Here is an 18141-nt window from a genome sequence, read left to right on the forward strand (position 1 = left end):
TTGGGTGGGATCTTGGAGGTCTTCTAGTCCAAGGGTCTCCAACCTTGATCACTTAAAGACTTGTGGACTTCAACTCCCAGAATTCCTCTGGGAGTTGAAGTCCACAAGTCTTAAAAGTGGCCATGGTTGGAGACCTCTATTCTAGTCCAACCCCCTGTTCAAGCAGGAGACCCTACCATTCCAGACATGGTGGAGCACCCACAACTTCTGAAGGCAACCTTTTCCACTGGTTAATTGTTCTCACTGTCAGGAAATTTCTCCTTAGTTCCAGGTTGATTCTCTCCTTGATTAGTGTTTGTATGCATGTAACTCTCTCTCTCTCTCTCTCTCTCTCTCTTTCTCTCTCTCTCTCTCTCTGTGTCTGTGTGTATCTGTGTATATTTATTTATTTATTTATTTATTTATTTATTTATTTATTTATTTATTTATTTCGATTTTTATACCGCCCTTCTCCCGAAGGACTCAGGGCGGTGTACAGCCAAGTACAATTCAATATATAAACATTAAGAGAAATTAAAAAGCATATTATAATGTGGCCGAAATTTTAAAACAATTTAAAATCTTAAAATATAAATAACCCCAATAAAATTTCAGTCCAGTCCCGCTTGAATAAATAGGTGCGTTTTCAACTCACGGCGAAAGGTCCGAAGATCAGGCACTTGACGTAAACCAGGGGGAAGTTCATTCCAAAGCGTAGGAGCTCCAACAGAGAAGGCCCTTCCCCTGGGGGCCGCCAGCCGACATTGCTTGGCGGACGGCACCCTGAGAAGGCCCTCTTTGTGTGAGCGTACGGGTCGGTGGGAGGCAAAAGGTAACAGCAGGCGGTCCCGTAAGTACCCGGGTCCTAAGCCATGGAGCGCTTTAAAGGTGGTAACTAGAATCTTGAAGCGCACCCAAAAGACCACAGGAAGCCAGTGCAAACTGCGCAGGATTGGTGTTACATGGGAGCAACGAGTTGCTCCCACTATTACCCGCACAGCTGCATTCTGGACTAACTGCAGCCTTCGGGTGCACTTCAAGGGCAGCCCCATGTAGAGAGCATTGCAATAGTATAGATGAGAGAGAGAGAGAAACTATATATAATTATATTATTATTTTATTTTAATAGTATTATTGTATTGTAAATATATTTATACAACCATGGCGAATAAGGAAGGTTCATTTCTGCAAATCTCCAGCACAGGCCTTCAATCTGAAAAGGGTTGGAGGGGGAAGAGAAATTAGAAAACGCTCCCTTACCCCACCCCACCCTTGCATTTTCTGCTGTACCCAAATGATGACTCTGAAATGCTTTTGAAGGATGATGCTGTATGTACCCGTTGGCACAGCTTTCGCTCCATTGTTCAAATTGTCTTGCACCAAAAAAAAAAAAAAATTACTCTGAAAGCAAATTAAAACTTTCAGGTAATATGCCAGAAGAGTGCCAATCCTCCTTCTCTTAGGAGATGCGCATCTTTAGCATTCCTCTCTTCCTTTGGCAACCCTGGGATTTAGTGTGTCAAGGTGAATCAAAGCTCAAAGAACTTGAATTCATTTCATCTGCATCTACACTGAATTAATTTGAATAGAGTTGACACGATTCCGATCCAGCCACAAATTTAATCATTTCCCCCTTGTGCCATACAGATAGTCCTTGGCTTACGACAGCAAATGACCCCAAAAATTCCTTTTGCTAAGCGAAACATTTGTTAAGGTGGCCCCATTGGATGACCTTTCTTTCCAGAGTTGTTCAGTGAATCACTGCAGTTGTTAAGTGAGCAACAAGGCTGTTAGGCGAATCTGGCTTCCCCCCATTTGACTTTGCTTTTAAAAGGTTCTGGCAGTCAGGCAACTCAGCTGGGATCGCCAGAACCCTTTAAAAGCATTTTTTTTCTACAACCTCTTCGGCCTCTGGTGGCTCAGCAGACTAATGCAGTCTGTTCTTAACACAGCTGCTTGCAATTACTGCGAGTTCAAGTCCCACCAGGCCCAAGGTTGAATCAGCCTTCCATCCTTTATAAGGTAGGTAAAATGAGGACCCAGATTGTTGGGGGCAATTAAGTTGACTTTGTATATAATATACAAATGGATGAAGACTATTGCTTAACAATGTAAGCCGCCCTGAGTCTTCGGAGAAGGGCGGGATATAAATTCAAATAATAATAATAATAAAAAGGCTCCTCTGGCGATCCCAGCTGAGTTGCCTGATTGCCCGAACCTTTTAAAAGCATTTTTTACAGCATCTTCGGCCGAAGAAGTTGTAGAAAAAATGCTTTTAAAAGGCTCTGACGATCCCAGCTGAGCCGCGCGATTATCAGAGGCTTTTTTTTTTACTTTTAAAAGCATTTCTTCGGCCAAAGAAGTTGTAGAAAAAATGCTTTTAAAAGTTAAAAAAAAAAAGTTGACCACGCCCACCCAGTCACATTACCCGCCCCCCACCCAAGCCATACCCACAGAACCGGTAGTAACAAATTTTACCTTTCACCCCTGCTTGGTTCCCACACAGGGAGGAAAACTTCATTGTTTGGGCTCCAAAACCCCATCTAACTTTCCCCCCCTCCCTCCCTCCGTTGTGTGACAACCCTGAAGCCTCCAAGATGGGCTCAGCCAGGCTCACTTCAGGGTCGACACAGGGCATGTTAGGCCAGGCCTGGGAAAGAACCAGTTCCACAGTGATAAAGATCACAGATCGGCCTTCAACCAGTCTCACCAGGCCAGGACTTCAAAGCACGCAGCTGCAAATACAATTGGAGGAAGGAAATCTCTCGTGGTCCTTGTAAATGTAGACTTCAAAAGACGGGCAACCTGTCACCATACAGTTATCCCGCTCCTTTGAAGGACCTTCCCAGACTTTACATTGCTAAAGGACACTGCCAGGGTTCCAAGTAACAACCCCAACGAAAGTAGACTCCAAGGCTTGAGTTTCTTCAAAGTTCCATTTTATTAGAGATGTCATCTTGGCACATCTGGGAAAACCCGAATCTGAAAGCTTCCAGGTTTTCTCCACCCAAAAGAAAGTCCAAGCCCCAACCCAGCACCCACATGTCCATCACATGGCCCAATCAATGCACCCTCCCAACTGGAGATGCCTTCCAGTTCCAGCCATCCAGGTGCAGGGCAAGATGTCCTTGACTCTCTGAGAAAGGAATGTTATTATGACTACGTATCACCCCTGCTCCATACAATCCCCCCTCCCAGTTTCCCACAGCAGTCAATATGGCAGGCCTGAAGGCCCAATGCAAAAGATGCCTTCCGGGCCTGACAGACACTGCATGTTCTCCCAGAATCTCTCCACTTCATGGACTGTATAGTCAGACTCAGATCAAACTTGTGTCCCTGGATTGTCCTTATGCAAACAACATGGGTTCTAAGCAAGCCACATATGGGAAGTCCTCCACTTATGACTCCAGTTGAGCCCAACATTTCTGTTGCTAGGCAAGACATTTGTTAAATGAGTTTTGCCCTGTTTTAAGACCTTTCTCTTGCCACAGGGGTTAAGGGAAACCCCGCAGCTGTTCACTTAGTAACACGGTTGTTAAGTGAATCTTGGCTTTCCCATGGACTTTACTCATCAGAAGGTCTATCAGAAGGGGGAATCATATGACCCTGGGACACTGCAGCCGTCATAAGTATGAGTCAGTTGCCAAGCATCTGAATTTTGATCCCGTGACCACAGGGATTCTGCGGTGGTCATAAGTGTGAAAAATGGTCACTTTTTCCGTGCTATTGTAACTTCGGTCACTAAATGAGCTCTTGTAAGTAGAGGACTACCTGTATTTAGTTGCCAGGTGTTGGGTATCTCTTGCCCCAGCAGATGGGGACCCTGGAAGCCCTCAAAGGCCCAATGTATTGACCCCTCCCTCTGCACAATCTCCTTGCTCTGGGAGTTTATTGCCTTGAATGCAGTGGTGAAATCTGAACCGGCTTACTACCGGCTCGTTGGCTGTACATGCGCACTGCATGTACACCACGCAACAAATCCAAGGTGCGCGTGCACACACGCAGCGCACATCAAAAGGAGGCATGGGGTAAGTAGAACAGTGCGCGGGGGGGTGATCAGCTGTGGCGCACGATCTTTTTTTTTACTTTTAAAAGCATTTTTTACAACCGATTCGGCAGAATAGGTTGTAAAAAAGTGCTTTTAAAAGTTAAAAATCGCACGGCTGACGATCACGGCTCAGCTGTGATCGTCAGAGAGCCTTTTTTTTTTACCTTTTAAAAGCATTTTTTAAAAGAACCAGGAAGCGGGCAAGCGGGCAACCAGGCAATTGGCTGGGCATGGGCAGGGGGGCAGGGATTTTTGCTACCGATTCTCCGAACCACCCGCCACCATCGCTACCGGGTCGGCTGATCCGGTCCGAACCGGGAGTATTTCACTCCTGCTTGAAAGTAATAAAAAATATTTATATCCAGAAATGCCAAATATAATCTTCCTGAATCAAGTTGTGTTTCGGCTGCAAATTCTCAGACCGAAAATTATGTGGGTTTATCCTCTGCTTCAAACGGAACTGAAGAAGCTTCTTGGAAGAGAAGCGAAACCTCTTCAAGAGAAAAACAAAAAAAATCCAGTTGCCTTTTGAAAAAAGCACTTTTGGGACAGCCGTGACCTGGATGTTTTGGAGGCTCTCTATAGACCTTTGATTTAAATTAAAAACGGAGGGTCTCAAACAGCCAATATTTCATTAGAGACCCTAAACCGAGGGTCTCCAACCTTGGTCCCTTTAAGACTTGTGGACTTCAATTCCCAGAGTCCCTCAGCCAGCAAAGCTGGCTGAGGAACTCTGGGAGTTGAAGTCCACAAGTCTTAAAGGGACCAAGGTTGGAGACCCCTGCCCTAAAGCAAGAGTGTTTGCAGAGGGGAAGGTAGATCAAAAAAGACAAGATCAAACATTGCGAAAAAAGGGCAGTGTAATTGGGCTGCCATCTTGACTTTTTCACATACACACACATCAGTGTCCCTAATCAATAGCATCAGTTAAATTCTCCACACACAAAGCATTAAGTCAAGAAAGTACTTGCATCCTATTTTCAAAGGAGGCAGGAAACGGAAGCGAGGAAAAACAGGGGAACCGTTGAGACTCTTAAACAGCCCTTGAAAAATGGATCTATATTTCAGTCTGTCTTGAGTTTAAACAAGAGGAAGAAGGGGAGGGAGGGGAAGGTGTGGAGGAATGAATCAACACCAGAATCAGAATCAAGGTAGAGCTGGAAGGTAACCTCAGAGGTCTTCTAGTCCAACCCCCGGCTCAAGCAGGAGATCCTTTCCGTGGCTTTCCAGTCTCTTCTTAAAAACCTCCACAACTTCTGGAGGCAAGCTGTTCCACTGGTTAATTGTCCTCACTGTTAGGAAGTTTCTCCTTAATCCCTAATTGTTTCTCTCCTTGGTTAGTTTCCATCCATTGTTTCTTGTCTTGCCTTCTGGTGCTTTGGAAAATAAATTGACCCCCTCAACTTTGTAGGAGCTCCTCAAATATTGGAATATCAGGTCCGTCCGTCCCCCATCCTTCTTTTCTCTAGACTGGCGATACTCAATTCCTGCAGCCATTTTTCATACAGTACTAGCCAAAATTGTGGAATCCTTTTGGGAAAAGTGTATTTTTGAGGTTTGATGGCTAATAACACCACTTTTTTTTTTTTGAGTTCAAAATCATCATATTCTACTGCTGGAATGGCCTGGGAATAGCCCAGACCTTCACCCAATTGAAAATCTATGGAGCCAACTCAAGAAACTTGTTAGTCAGAAGCGACCCAGCAATAAAACCCAGTTAATAGAAGCCATCCTTCAATCTTGGTTTCACATGATAACAGCTGCAGAACTAAAAGACTTGGTTCACTCCACGGGAAGATGTTGTAAGGCCATAATTCATGCTAAAGGTTACCCAACTATTAACTGACATGGTGATCATTTTTGTATGTCTCATTTTTTTCTACCTGTTTCACTTTTCTTCTTTATACTATAACTGCTATTCTAATAGCAAATCCTTCCTAAAAAGTTATTGCATTACATTCTTGATTCAATTATCTTTCCATTGACATATAATTTTATGGTACTACTCTAAAACAAAGTGGTGTTATTAGCTAGTTTTAGAAACTTAAGGAAAAAAGGTTTCCACAATTTTGGCCACTACTGTATATACCAGACCCTGATGGTGTAAAAATGCATTCCAACCCATCACAAAAATACTTGCTTCGCAACCAAATCTAAAATTACAAAATCTCCTGCGTTCTGGCGTGAGTTGGGAAGAAAAGCCCAGGGTGGTGTTGATCATGCAGGTGGCGGAAGAGAGCTAATTCAGGCGGGCTTTCAGGAACAGGTAGGGTAGCCTGTCTCTTGGATGCCCCCCCCTCCCAGAAAAATCAGGCACAAGCCAAGCAATGCTCTCAACATTGCAAGCAAGACATTTCAGCAGCTTGAAAGCTCCAAGATGACCGATCTCTTGCAGGTTCTCCTACGAGTCTAATGTTCGCAAACAACTGTCATTTTTACCTGATGAAACTGTCAGCGGATGCTAAATTGCTCTATGATGTCCCAATCTAATACAGGTAGTCCTCAACTTACGACCACAATGGAGCCCAAAATTTCAGTTGCTAAACGAGACAGGCGTTGAGTGAATTTGGTTCCCATTTTATCAGCGGTGAAATCCAAAAATTTTCCCTACCGGTTCTGTGGGTGTGGCTTGGTGGGTGTGGCAGGGGAAGGATACTGCAAAATCTCCATTCCCTCCCTTCCTGGGGGAAGGATATTGCAAAATTTCCATTCCCACCCCACTCTGAAGCCAGCCAGAGGTGGTATTTGCCGGTTCTCTGAACTACTCAAAATTTCCACTACTGGTTCTCCAGAACTTGTTAGAACCTGCTGGATTTCACCCCTGCATTTTATGATCTTTTTTGCCTCAGTTGTTAAAGAGAATCATTCCATTTTGTTAAGTTAGTAACACGGTTGTTAAGCAAGTTTGGATTCCCCATCGACTTGACTTGTCAGAAGGTCACAAATGGGGATCACGTGACCCCGGGACAGTGCAACCGTCATAAATATGAGACAGTGGCCAAGGCTCTGGATTTTGATCACGTGACCACAGGCATGCGGCAATGGTCGTAAATGTGAAAAATGGTCACAAGTCGCTTTTTTCAATGTCATCGTAACTTCGAACTGTCACTAAATGAACTGTCGTAAGTCGAGGACTAACTGTAACAAGATTTAAACCCCGCTCTTGACAAAATAGAGCAGGCTTCTGGAGATACATGAATACCAGCCTCACCATGGAAGCATCATTTGTTGGTCAGATATTATGGAACGAGGAAAATACGGGGAGGCTGGGGTCTCCTTGCTGGGGAATAGAGGAAATAAAGTAAAAAATAGGATTTTATCCTCCTGCGGAGATCACTAGCAAGGAATTGTCCCCCTGCACATGTTTTCGTGCGATAAAGGAACTGAACCAAGGCACCAGCTGCTATCAGGAGAACAGCTGCTCCGACAGCCCCACAAGAGATAAATAAGCCCTGAATCTGAAGTCCAGGTTGAGCTCCCTAGAAGGGGAGGGGGCTCTGTGGCTGTTGCACCTCAACCAGCTGGCCGTGATCTCCGAGGAGATCCAAGGGAGACGGCCGTGCATGCTCCTTGAGGCCTCGGGTATTACCTTCCTCCTCCACGGGTGGCAGGGGTGGGACCGGTGCACCGTGGGCGCAATAAACGTAACGTAACCGTCACGACAAGACCCTTTGTAACCGTGAGAGCTGTGGAACTGAAGGGTTGTTTTTCTTCCCACCAAATGTTCAGGACATGACTTGCACATGAGTTTGGATGAGCAGATGGTTTGGCGAGACATTGGTGGTTCGGACATTCCCGAGGCGTAACTGGTGGGTTCCCGTGCTGTGTGCGTTGAGGGCTAGGTCTCCAACCTCTCCCACCCTCCCCCTCACCCCCTCCCTCCCTTGAGGCTCGGTGGCTCCCGCCCGCTAAGAGACCGAGCCGGCCTCTTGTCTTGCAGACTACGTGAAAGAATCCGCCCACAGCTCCAGCTCCGCTTCCCTCAACAGCAGCGAAAACCCCTACGCCACCATCAGAGACCCACCCATCCTGACCCGCAAACCGCCCGAGAACAGCTATGTGGAAATGAAGTCTCCTGCCCACCGGGACGCGTCGTATTTGGACATGCCAACCTCTTCACCGGCTCACAAAAACATCTACGACGTTGGTAAGTCCCCCAGAGAAAGCAGCGGCAGCTGGGATGGCAAGCTGGAGAGGTTATCGCAGGTGGTCCTCGTCTTACGATCACAATTTGAGCCCACATTTCCGTTGCTCGGCGAGACGTGCGTTCAGCGAGTTTTGGCCCATTTTACGACTTTTCTTCCCACGGGGGCTAAGCAAAACGCTACCGTTGTTAAATTAGTAACGTCGTTAAGTGAATCTGGATTCCCCATGGACTTTGCTTGTCAGACGGTCGCAAAAAGGGGATCACGTGACCCCCGAGACACTGTGACCGTCATAAATACGAACCGGCTGTCAAGCTCCGAATGCAAATCACGTGACCATGGGGATGCTGCAACGGTCGTAAGTGTGAAAAAGAAGTCATTTTCTTTTCAGTGCTGCTGTAACTTCCGTCACTAAATGAATCGTAAGTTGAGGAGTACCTGTATTTAGTTTATTTCAGGATAGACATTGTCAGGAGTTGGTATCTTTTGCCCCAGCAAAGTCTTGAATAAAAGATGCTTCCTCTCTTTGGCAAGGAGACACAAATAAAATCTTATTCTTATGGTCATAGACCCACAACACAAGGAAGGTGGGATACAAACAATTTTTTTTTAAAAAAACCTAAAAATAGTAAAACAAAAATTACACAAAATAAAGAAAACCTACTGTATTTTTCAGAGTATAAGATGCACCTTTCCCCCCCCTAAAAGGGGGTGAAAATTTGGGTGCATCTTATACATCAAATATAGCCCTGCCCACCTTTTGGCCTCTGCTTCCCAGCAATTTACCTCCTTGCAGCAAGCAGCAAAAAAGAAACAGCCCATTTCAGCTTCAGCACAGCCTGATTAGCACAAGTTGATTGTCCCTTGGATCACCCTACCGACTCTCGGCTGTTTCAGGCTGCAGGGATTGCCAGGGCCTATTGCCGCGCGGACCTCTGCTGCTTGCTGCAAGGAGGTAAATTGCTGGGAGTAAGATTTTCTTTTTCTTGTGCTCAGCAAGCTATGCTGAAAACGAAAATGAAAGTAAAGCAGCCTATTTGCTGCAAAGAGGTTGACTCAGCCTTCCATCCTTTATAAGGTAGGTAAAATGAGGACCCAGATTGTTGGGGCAATAAAAGTTGACTTTGTATATAATATACAAATGGATGAAGACTATTGCTTAACACAGTGTAAGCCGCCCTGAGTCTTCGGAGAAGGGCGGGATATAAATTCAAATTAAAAAAAAATTGCTGGGAGGCAGAGGCAGATTTCTTTTTCTTGCTTTCCCTACTAAAAAAGATAGGTGCGTCTTATACTCTGAAAAACATGGTATGTGCAAAGCTGGTTTAATAAGCCTTCAGCTACTTAACACAATATATAACACAGTCCGCGTGGGAATAAAATGTCACGAATGGAATATGTCGATGAAAACTCAATCAGGCCAAAAGCATCTAAAAAAGGTTAAAATCATGGCAACTGAACCAAAATTTGTTAATTTGAGGCTCATCCAAGTAACTTCATCAGTCAAAAATAAAATAAAAAATAGGCAGAGAGTCATTGGAATGTACCAACTCTTGCCACACCAACTGCAGGGGTTTCTCCCCAAAATGTATTGAAATATGTCGATGAAAACTCAATGTTTAACCTTTTTTTAGATATCATTAATGATCTCTAAGTCTGCCTATGCTGGGTCCCTGAGCTTTTATAATCACCCCCGCTGCAGCAACAACAAAGTCAAAGCAACCACTTGACCGACTCTGGTTCCATTCATGGTCTCCAGACCCACGGACATAACCATGTCTTGAGGGGCTTTCAGAAAAACAAGGTGGGGATTGATCGTATACCTCCCCCCCAAGGAATGATGTTCCATAGAGAAGGTGCCACGGCTGAGAAAGTCCTTTTTCATGGTCCCAACAGATGTATATGCCTAATTGATGGGACCCACAACGTATCTTGCCTTCCTATCTTGATGTAATAATCATGACTCTACAAGTTATCCACATCCGAATGGGCAACTTGTAGTTGTCAGTCAGAGGTGTCTGAAGGGAGGAGAAATGATAACACGGGAATCTGTAGGGTATATGTGGGGGGGGGGGGATTGCAGGTGTCAAAAAAATCAAGATGGCTGCCACAGCTCCCCTTATTGCAACAAATATGCTGTCAGGGTTTGACGGATGCCCTAAAGAAATCGTGAATCTTGAGCCAAGCTTCAAAAAACATCCAGTTATTTATTAGGAGCTTCATGTTGGCACGTTCCAAGTGAAGCCAACTCTGACCCCACATAATTTACGGCCCCAATCATGAGCCCTGTTTCCCCCCTCCCCCCAGGGTGTGTCATTAATCACATTTGCCAGTGGAGCAATTTCACGGATTGTAGAGCTCACTTCCCTCCTGCTGCTGTGGGTAACCCTGGGAGACAGCCTTGAGAGAGAGATGTCTGGAATGTGCTTTTGTTTTTGGCTGCCGTGCTACTTTGTCGGTTTCCCATCCCCCTTGTCTATGACAACTTGAGAGCAGGCCAGGGATCCTTTGCGAGTATTGCAATACATGTAAAAACATGGTGAGCTTCCATTTCGTGTTTGTGGCATCCATCTTAACTTTTGACTCCTTTTCCTGTAAACTGCCCTATTGTCATCTCTTGTCCGCCCACTGGACATAAATGAAGGAATGATGCACTAAAACCAGGGATGAAATCTAAAAAATTTCCCCACCGGTTCTGTGGGCGTGACTTAATTGGTGGGTGTGGCTTAGTAGTCAGATGACTGGGTGGGCGTGGCCAATAACAATAAATAATAAAAATAGTATACAAAACTATAAGAGGTACCAAAAACCAAGGCTTACTTTAGTCTAGCAGAGCCATGCCGGTCTACTTGCCTTTTTTGGGAGCGCACCGGTCTACTTTCTTTAAAAATAGAGGCACCGGTCTACTAGCCGCCTACAGAGCTGATCAGCCCTTTGAAGCGCCACAGCAGTCATTTAAGGCCGTTTGCAGCTATATCACCACTGAGAGCTTCAGGGGCAGAGAAGAGGAGCAGCGAGGCGGGGGTGGGGGCGGGGATTTTTGCTACCGGTTCTCCGAACTATACCCCCCCATTGCTACCGGATCGCATGATCCGGTCCGAACCGGGAGCATTTCACCCCTGATTAAAACATCTCCAGGTCTCCTGCTGGCTTGGAGGGAAGATCTGAAATGGGAACCTCAAGTGGTCCATCTTCCCTTTGGAAGTCAAACCATTCTTGAACTCCTGCTTCTTCCTCCAATTCCTTCATAATGGCTATTGATATGGGCAGTCCTTAACTTACAACAGTGTGTTTAGCGACCGTTCGAAGTCACAAGGGCACCAGAAAAAGTGACTTATGGCCCTTTTTCACACTCGCAACCATGGCAGCATCCCCATGGTTCCATGATCAAAATTCAGAGGCTTGGCCACTGGCTCATATTTATGACGGTCGCAGTGTCCCGGGGTCACGTGAGCTCCTTTTTGTGACCTTCTGACCAGCAAACTCAATGGGGTTGTTAAGGGTTGTTAAGATTCACTTAACAACCCTGCTACTAAATCAACAATTGCAGTGATTCACTTAACAACCGTGGCAGGAAAGATCATAACACGGGGCAAAAGTCACTGAACGACTCTCTCGCTTAGCAACAGAAATTGTGGCCGTAAGTCGAGGACTACCTGTATAGAAAGACCAAAAGGATGGGCATTCTTGAAATGGATTGTCTGCTGTGTCATCTGAGGGGTGAGTCTCTGAGTCAGGGGTGTCAAACTCAAGGCCTTGGGGCCGGATCTGGCCCAGGGGGTGCTTAGATCTGGTCCATGGGGCTGCCCTGGAAACAGTGAAGGACTGCCCCCCGCGGTGCCTCTGCCAGCGAAAACGGAGGCGGGGAGGGCCACATGCAGCCCTCCCGAGCTCTGTTTTCGCTGGCAGATTGGTTGCAGGAGGCCGTCGTAGCCGAAAACGGAGCTCGGGAGCCCATTGGGTGACCCGCTAGGCCACCACAGGCACCCCCAACATGAGTTACGTTGAGCTGGCCACGCTCACCCTGGGCACATCCCCTGAGGTAAAACACAACCCGGATGCGGCCCTCAACGAAATCGAATTTGACACCCCTGCTCTGACACTTGTGAATGCTCTTCCAAAGATGCTTGATGGCCCCCCAAAAAAACAACCCCTTGTTTCTTTGTCGTTCTCTCCACAGAGCCCACGGTCAGCGTGGTTCAAGAGATCCGTCTCCGCAATGCTGGTTACATCCAAAACCCATATGACCTTCCCAGAAACAGCCACATCCCCAGCCACTACGACATTGTCCCACTAAGACACAGCCCGACTCATGGGACACTCTGGGATAAACCATCTTAAAGGGCCAGGCCACCCGGACATCCCAACATGCCCCCCCCCAACCATGTGCCATGTGAGCATTGTTCTCGGGACACAACAAAGACGACAATCTTTTTTTCCGTTTTATCCTGCTGTCTATGGGAGGAAAGGAAGAGCACCCAAAGACAATTGTTGGGGCCCAATTGCTTCTGCATGAAAACTCTTTTTATTATTTGACAAAAAATAATTTTATACACGTTGCAGGAAAAAAAAAAAACCAAGAAAGCTCTTTTGCGTTCAACAGCTGAAAGAAGACACATCGGAAAGCCATTTATCTCCAAGGTCAACCCCTGGACCATTTGTGCGATTTTTTTTCCTTTTTTTGCTTTAAAAAAAAATTGGAGGGGGACAGAGGTGAAAAAATACCCTTTGCTGCAAGTTCTTATAACTGTATCTATACTATATTATCATCTGCTTAAAGAATTCTTTTCTTAAAAAAAAAAAAAATAAGAGAGAGAGAGAAGAAAGACATGACCTTCAGAGAGATTTTGGGATAAGTTATGAAGCCTCCTGTGTAGTCCAGAAAGTACGTCTACAAGGAACTCAAGAGATAAGGTGCTTTGGAAAATCACTTGATATTCTTTCATTCTATACGGAGTGAAGGATTCAGTTCTTTTATGGCTGCAGAACTTCAGAAAATCTTCTTGGTCTACAAGAGTTTATGGAAGGTTACGTTTCATAAGCGCTTACTCTACTGAGCGTGACTTCCTCTGCTCCTCGCCCACACCGTGCATCCATTGTTCCACCTTTAGGAGCTGGTCTCCATCCATCCATCTTCACGAGATGGGATTGAACGACGCTAATCTGCAACCGAAGTCCGTGCCCGTCTGTTCTCAGGTGGCATCGGCAGCGTGGATTGGGACAAATCTTGAGATGCATGTTTTTCTCTGGCAGTGGAATGACTAGGAGATGGGCTGGACGAAGCTAAAGCACAGGAGTCAGCGAGCAGCCGCAGACACTTTTGGGTCCTTCTGCTGACAAGAGATGGCATGCTTGCGATGCACCAAGGATTAAGTCCGTAATAGATGTTCATCAACGGCCTTATCCAAACAAACATGACAATTGTCTAAACCTGAACTGGACGCTGGTGGCATCCTTCGTCAACGTGGTTTACTCGAGTAGAGATGGATTACAAGAACTTTCCTTGATCTTGGTGTCCTCCAGATACGTAGACTACCATCCCCAGAACTCTCAGCAATAGTCATTGGCCAAAGAATTACGGAGATTCAATTCCTACATAAGAAGAGCTGCCAAGTAAGAGGAGGCTGCATTTCATCATCCTTCCCGGTCTCAGGATGACTGATGTCCGTGCTAAATGGAAGTGATGGAACCTGAAATTCGACACAGCTGGAAAACACAGATGAGGAATGTCTACGGGCCAACCAGTTCAGGGCTTCAAGCGGAGATCCTTCCCAACCTTTCCTGGAGATGCCATGCGTAGAACTTGAGAACTTGTGCATGCCAAGCAGATTTCAGCCGTGGAACTATGCCTTTCCCTCAAATCATTCTATTATAACAAGATCAACTACACACCATTTCAAGAAGATGGTTTCTGTATCATAGGTACCTTCCGTCTGTAATCGCTGTTAGATTGCGGTCGAATTTCAGCTTGGCTATACGCCCGTGATTTGTGTGTAGATCTTCTTGGATATGATCTAATGTTGATGTTGTATAATCTTTTCATCCAACGAGTGTTACTATAGTGAAAAGGGTTCCTTTCACGGAGAAATGTCCATATACCATTAAGGCACAATTGAGTGGAATTTGTAAGAGAAAGGGAAATGAAAAAGAACGGCTTACTCAGACATGACCAACGGTATCAGACCCCGCTGTTCAGAAGCGTTTGCGTCTGATCAGGATTCGTTCAAGTGGAGAGGTTGTAAATGTTATTTAATCAGAAATAAATTGGAAAACAGAAGGCAGCTGCTGAACGTATTATCAGCATTGCGAAAGGGAGGGGGGAGCTCAATGAACCTTTTCAGGTGGGACCTACATCGCTTCTCATGGGATAATATGCAATTAGAAATAGAATATCGCTCACTGGATCTTCTCCGTTCTTGTCTGAAATCTCATGAGGTCTCATGTAGGGATACAGGGATCTTGCTAGATTTGGTGACTGTGTAAAATATAGAAGACAAGAGTTCAAGGGGTTAGCGGATCTGTTGCAGACCCCCTGATGGATTATCCATTGTGTATATACACTAAGGGCAAGATAACAGCTGTGAAGGCCACAAACGTGAGTATTTGTCAGCCAGATTTGCTTCCGACAGCATAGACTAGGCTGTCATCTCTAGATAGGGGATGAACAACCCCTAGATTTGGGTATAACCCCCGGGGATGGCTGAGCATTGAAAATTCTTGGCTTGATGACCCAGAGATCTCTGACCCATTTGAAGGTGGCTTCCGCAGCTCCTGAAAAAGTTAAGGTCAGAATCGCAGAGTAGGAAGAGACCAGAAGGAACGTGTAGTCCAACCTTGTTCCCTGTTTTTATGGAAACAGCTGCTTTGAACTTTCTTGAGCAGGATGCCAAGCCAGTTCATTCAACGAGAGGCATAGATGCCAGTTGTCAACCATATCAACTTGCGGGGGATTTAAGAGGACCACGTTTGCAGACCAGAGATGCTGTCAAGATTAGCTGGAAGAGCTAGGGAACCTGCAGGTCTATTGAGCGGGAAGAATGGGGCAACACTTCTCATCAAACGGATGCAGAGATGGACCCATCTTCCCCACTCCGTGTCCATCAAGAGACACCAGGAGAGCCATCTCTTCAGAGCCCAGCATCGGAGTTCTGCTGTGGTTAGTAACAGGTATTGGAATATTGTAGGAGGGCCATGTTAGTTTACGGTAAACTAATCAAGAGTCCGGCTCATCAATTTTATTCCAAAGCATAAGCTTGGAGTTTCAGCCAAGTTAGGTTTGCTAGTAATGTTAGGGTAATTGTATTGATAGGACAGGTAGGGAATTGAGTAGCTAAGAGCAGAAAACCCCTTCCACAGATGGCTCGCTTTGGACTGATAGTGGAAGAGTTTTCATCTAAACCATCTTCAGAACTAACACGGGTATCACCTCCATTAGGTAGACCAGACCAGGAAGCCCACTCTGCGGGAAGGCTAAAAGTAATTCTATTGAGGTTGGCTTTAAGAACAGAAGTATTGCAAGTCTGATTGTGCTGCGCCTTCTCCTCCTCACACTGCGGTGAATTAGGGAGGTGTCTGCTTGAGCCGTTTCCAAATATTATCTCGTTCTGGACTTTTTAAAACAAACGATTCAACCCCTTTTGCCTATGCAAGAATTCCTGAGTGTGTCTGTCAAGCTCACCTTGCTTTCTGTCTACCATAGCAGAAGAAACGCTTGGAAAATGAGTAGTTTAGTCCCTCAATGAAAGCCAAAGGGAAGATTTTTGGGGGAGGGATTGGTGGGAAATGAAAGCCGAATTCCAAAGCAAAGCATGGGGTGGATTTCTGGCACTGGTCGGCGGATGGAGCGAAAATGCACCCCGGTGAGATTTTAGGAGAATGCCTTTTTTTTTTTTCACAGCAGAGGGGAAAAAATGTAATTATTTACACGAATGCTGCATGTGTGCATGGGGAAAAATATGATCTATTGGCAATAGCTGTTTTACTTTCCAAGAGAGCCTTATCCAAAAATATATTTAAAAAGTAGAACTTTATTTTGTAGGACCTGTAGGGATATATATTTTAAATACATGTATAGGGGCTGGGGGGATAAAAGTCTTACCTCAGTAATTAGCAGGGGGGGGGAAAATCCTCCACGAAGGCTTTTTTTTTTTTTAATTTCAATTGGGCAAAATTCACAATTAAGTTGACTTGGAAATTAACATACCGACCTAGATAGAAGTCAGGAATATGGACTGCTGCACTTTTTAAGGAAGACATACCTGCAAGATACAAGAAGGCCCAGGACTAACCTGGTTCTGTTGGAGGTATGGATACAAAATATGGGTAATCTATAAATCAGGGGTCTCCAACCTTGGCAACTTTAATAATAATAATAATAATAATAATAATAATAATATTTTAATTTGTATACCGCCCTTCTCCCGAAGGACTCAGGGCGGTGAACAGGCAAATAAAAATACAAACAGAAACATACACCATAATTAAAACAACCCTTAAAAAACTGATTCAAAATTAGCCAAAAAAATTTAAAATAACCTTACACCCCATAAAAATTACAGAATTTAAAACCCACCATTAAAATTTAAAATTTAGAATTTAAAATCAAGCTTCTGGACTTCAACTCCCAGAATTCCTCAGTCAGCAAAGCTGGGAGTTGGAGTCCACAAGTCTTAAAGTTGCCAAGGTTGGAGACCCCTGATCTATAGAAGCTTATCCGGTTCGTAAAACGTATGCAAGTTTTCAGGTGAACGTTTTCTCCAGCAGGAGAAATGACGGCTCCAGGGAATGTTTATGCTGCATTCGAGACTGCTGTACTATGTAACGGAGTGTCCTATGGCCAAAATAAAGGGGTAGAGAATACGTAGGGGGAAAAAGAAAAAAAAAGGCACATTACATCCAGCAGGAGGCACTGAAAAGCAGACCCGTTCCTTTAAAGGAGAATACAAAACGTTGTAATGGCAATACTTTTTTTAAAGCAAGACGTATTTGTAATATTTGTTGACCAAACAAAAGGTAATACACCTTGTTAAAAAAATAAACTGAATTTCTCTCTGTTGCATTTTTTTTCCCTCCCCCTGCAGTTATTTCTAAGCCTTGGGTATACTGATCAGTGTAAAGTGCTAATGGTTTTAAAATAAAAAATGTGGTAACAGAATAAGAGTTGGAACAGACATTGGAGGTATTCCAGTCCAGGAGTCACCAACCTTGGCAACTGGGAGTTGAAGTCCACAAGTCGTACAGTTTCCAAGGTTGGAGACCCCTGTTCTAATCCAACGCCCTGCTCAAGCAGGAGACCCTAAACCAGACCAGGTGGCTGCCCAGTTTCTTAAAAAGCCTCCAATGAAGAACCCACAACTAGGAGGCAAGTCATAATTGTTCTGTTAGGAAATTTCTTAGTTCTAGGTTGCTTCTCTCCTCGATTTGTTTCCATCCATTCCCTCTTGTCCTGACCTCAGATGCTTTGGAAAAGTTTTTCCCCCTCTTCGTGACAAATATTGGAAGACTGCTATCACATCACCTCTAGGCCTTTTCTCTAAACTAGGCATGCCCAATTCCAACAACCGTTCATGTTTTACCCTTGGGCCCCCTAATCATTCTAGTTGCTCTTCTCTGCACTCCTTCCAGGGTCTCTATGACGTTTTTTATAATATGGAAACTGGACATAGTATTCCAAGTGTGGTTTTACCAAGGCCTTAGAAAGGGGTACTAGCACTTCACCTGATCTTGACTCTCTCCGTTAATGCAGCCTAGGATTGCATTGGCTTTTTTTTGGCTGCTGGCGCACACGGCTGGTTCATATTTAAGTGATTGTCAAGTAGGACTCCAAGATCCCTCTCTCTGTTACTGCTATTGAGTCAGTACCTGCTCATTTGGTTTTTCTTGCCTAAGTGTAAACCCTTATTTTTCTCTACACTGAATTTCATTGGTTGGGATCTCAATACCAAGCGTTATATAGTCCAGAATGACTTA

The 18141-nt window shown here is 44.9% G+C and overlaps 1 protein-coding gene across 1 annotated transcript in view; it reads left to right on the plus strand.

Annotated features, from left to right (window-relative positions):
- The window catches only part of MEGF11 (multiple EGF like domains 11), a 590966-nt gene extending 574757 nt beyond the window's left edge, over window positions 1-16209 (plus strand). The window contains exons 21-23 of the mRNA XM_058156456.1: window positions 7549-7609; window positions 7968-8174; window positions 12353-16209. Of these exons, the coding sequence (XP_058012439.1) occupies window positions 7549-7609; window positions 7968-8174; window positions 12353-12513 (429 nt within the window). The 3' untranslated portion in view covers window positions 12514-16209. The remainder of the gene's footprint in view (window positions 1-7548; window positions 7610-7967; window positions 8175-12352) is intronic.
- Window positions 16210-18141: the final 1932 nt, after the last annotated feature.

The sequence above is a fragment of the Ahaetulla prasina genome, chromosome 13 (assembly GCF_028640845.1).
Source record: "Ahaetulla prasina isolate Xishuangbanna chromosome 13, ASM2864084v1, whole genome shotgun sequence".
In the NCBI taxonomy this organism is placed as follows: Eukaryota; Metazoa; Chordata; class Lepidosauria; order Squamata; family Colubridae; genus Ahaetulla; species Ahaetulla prasina.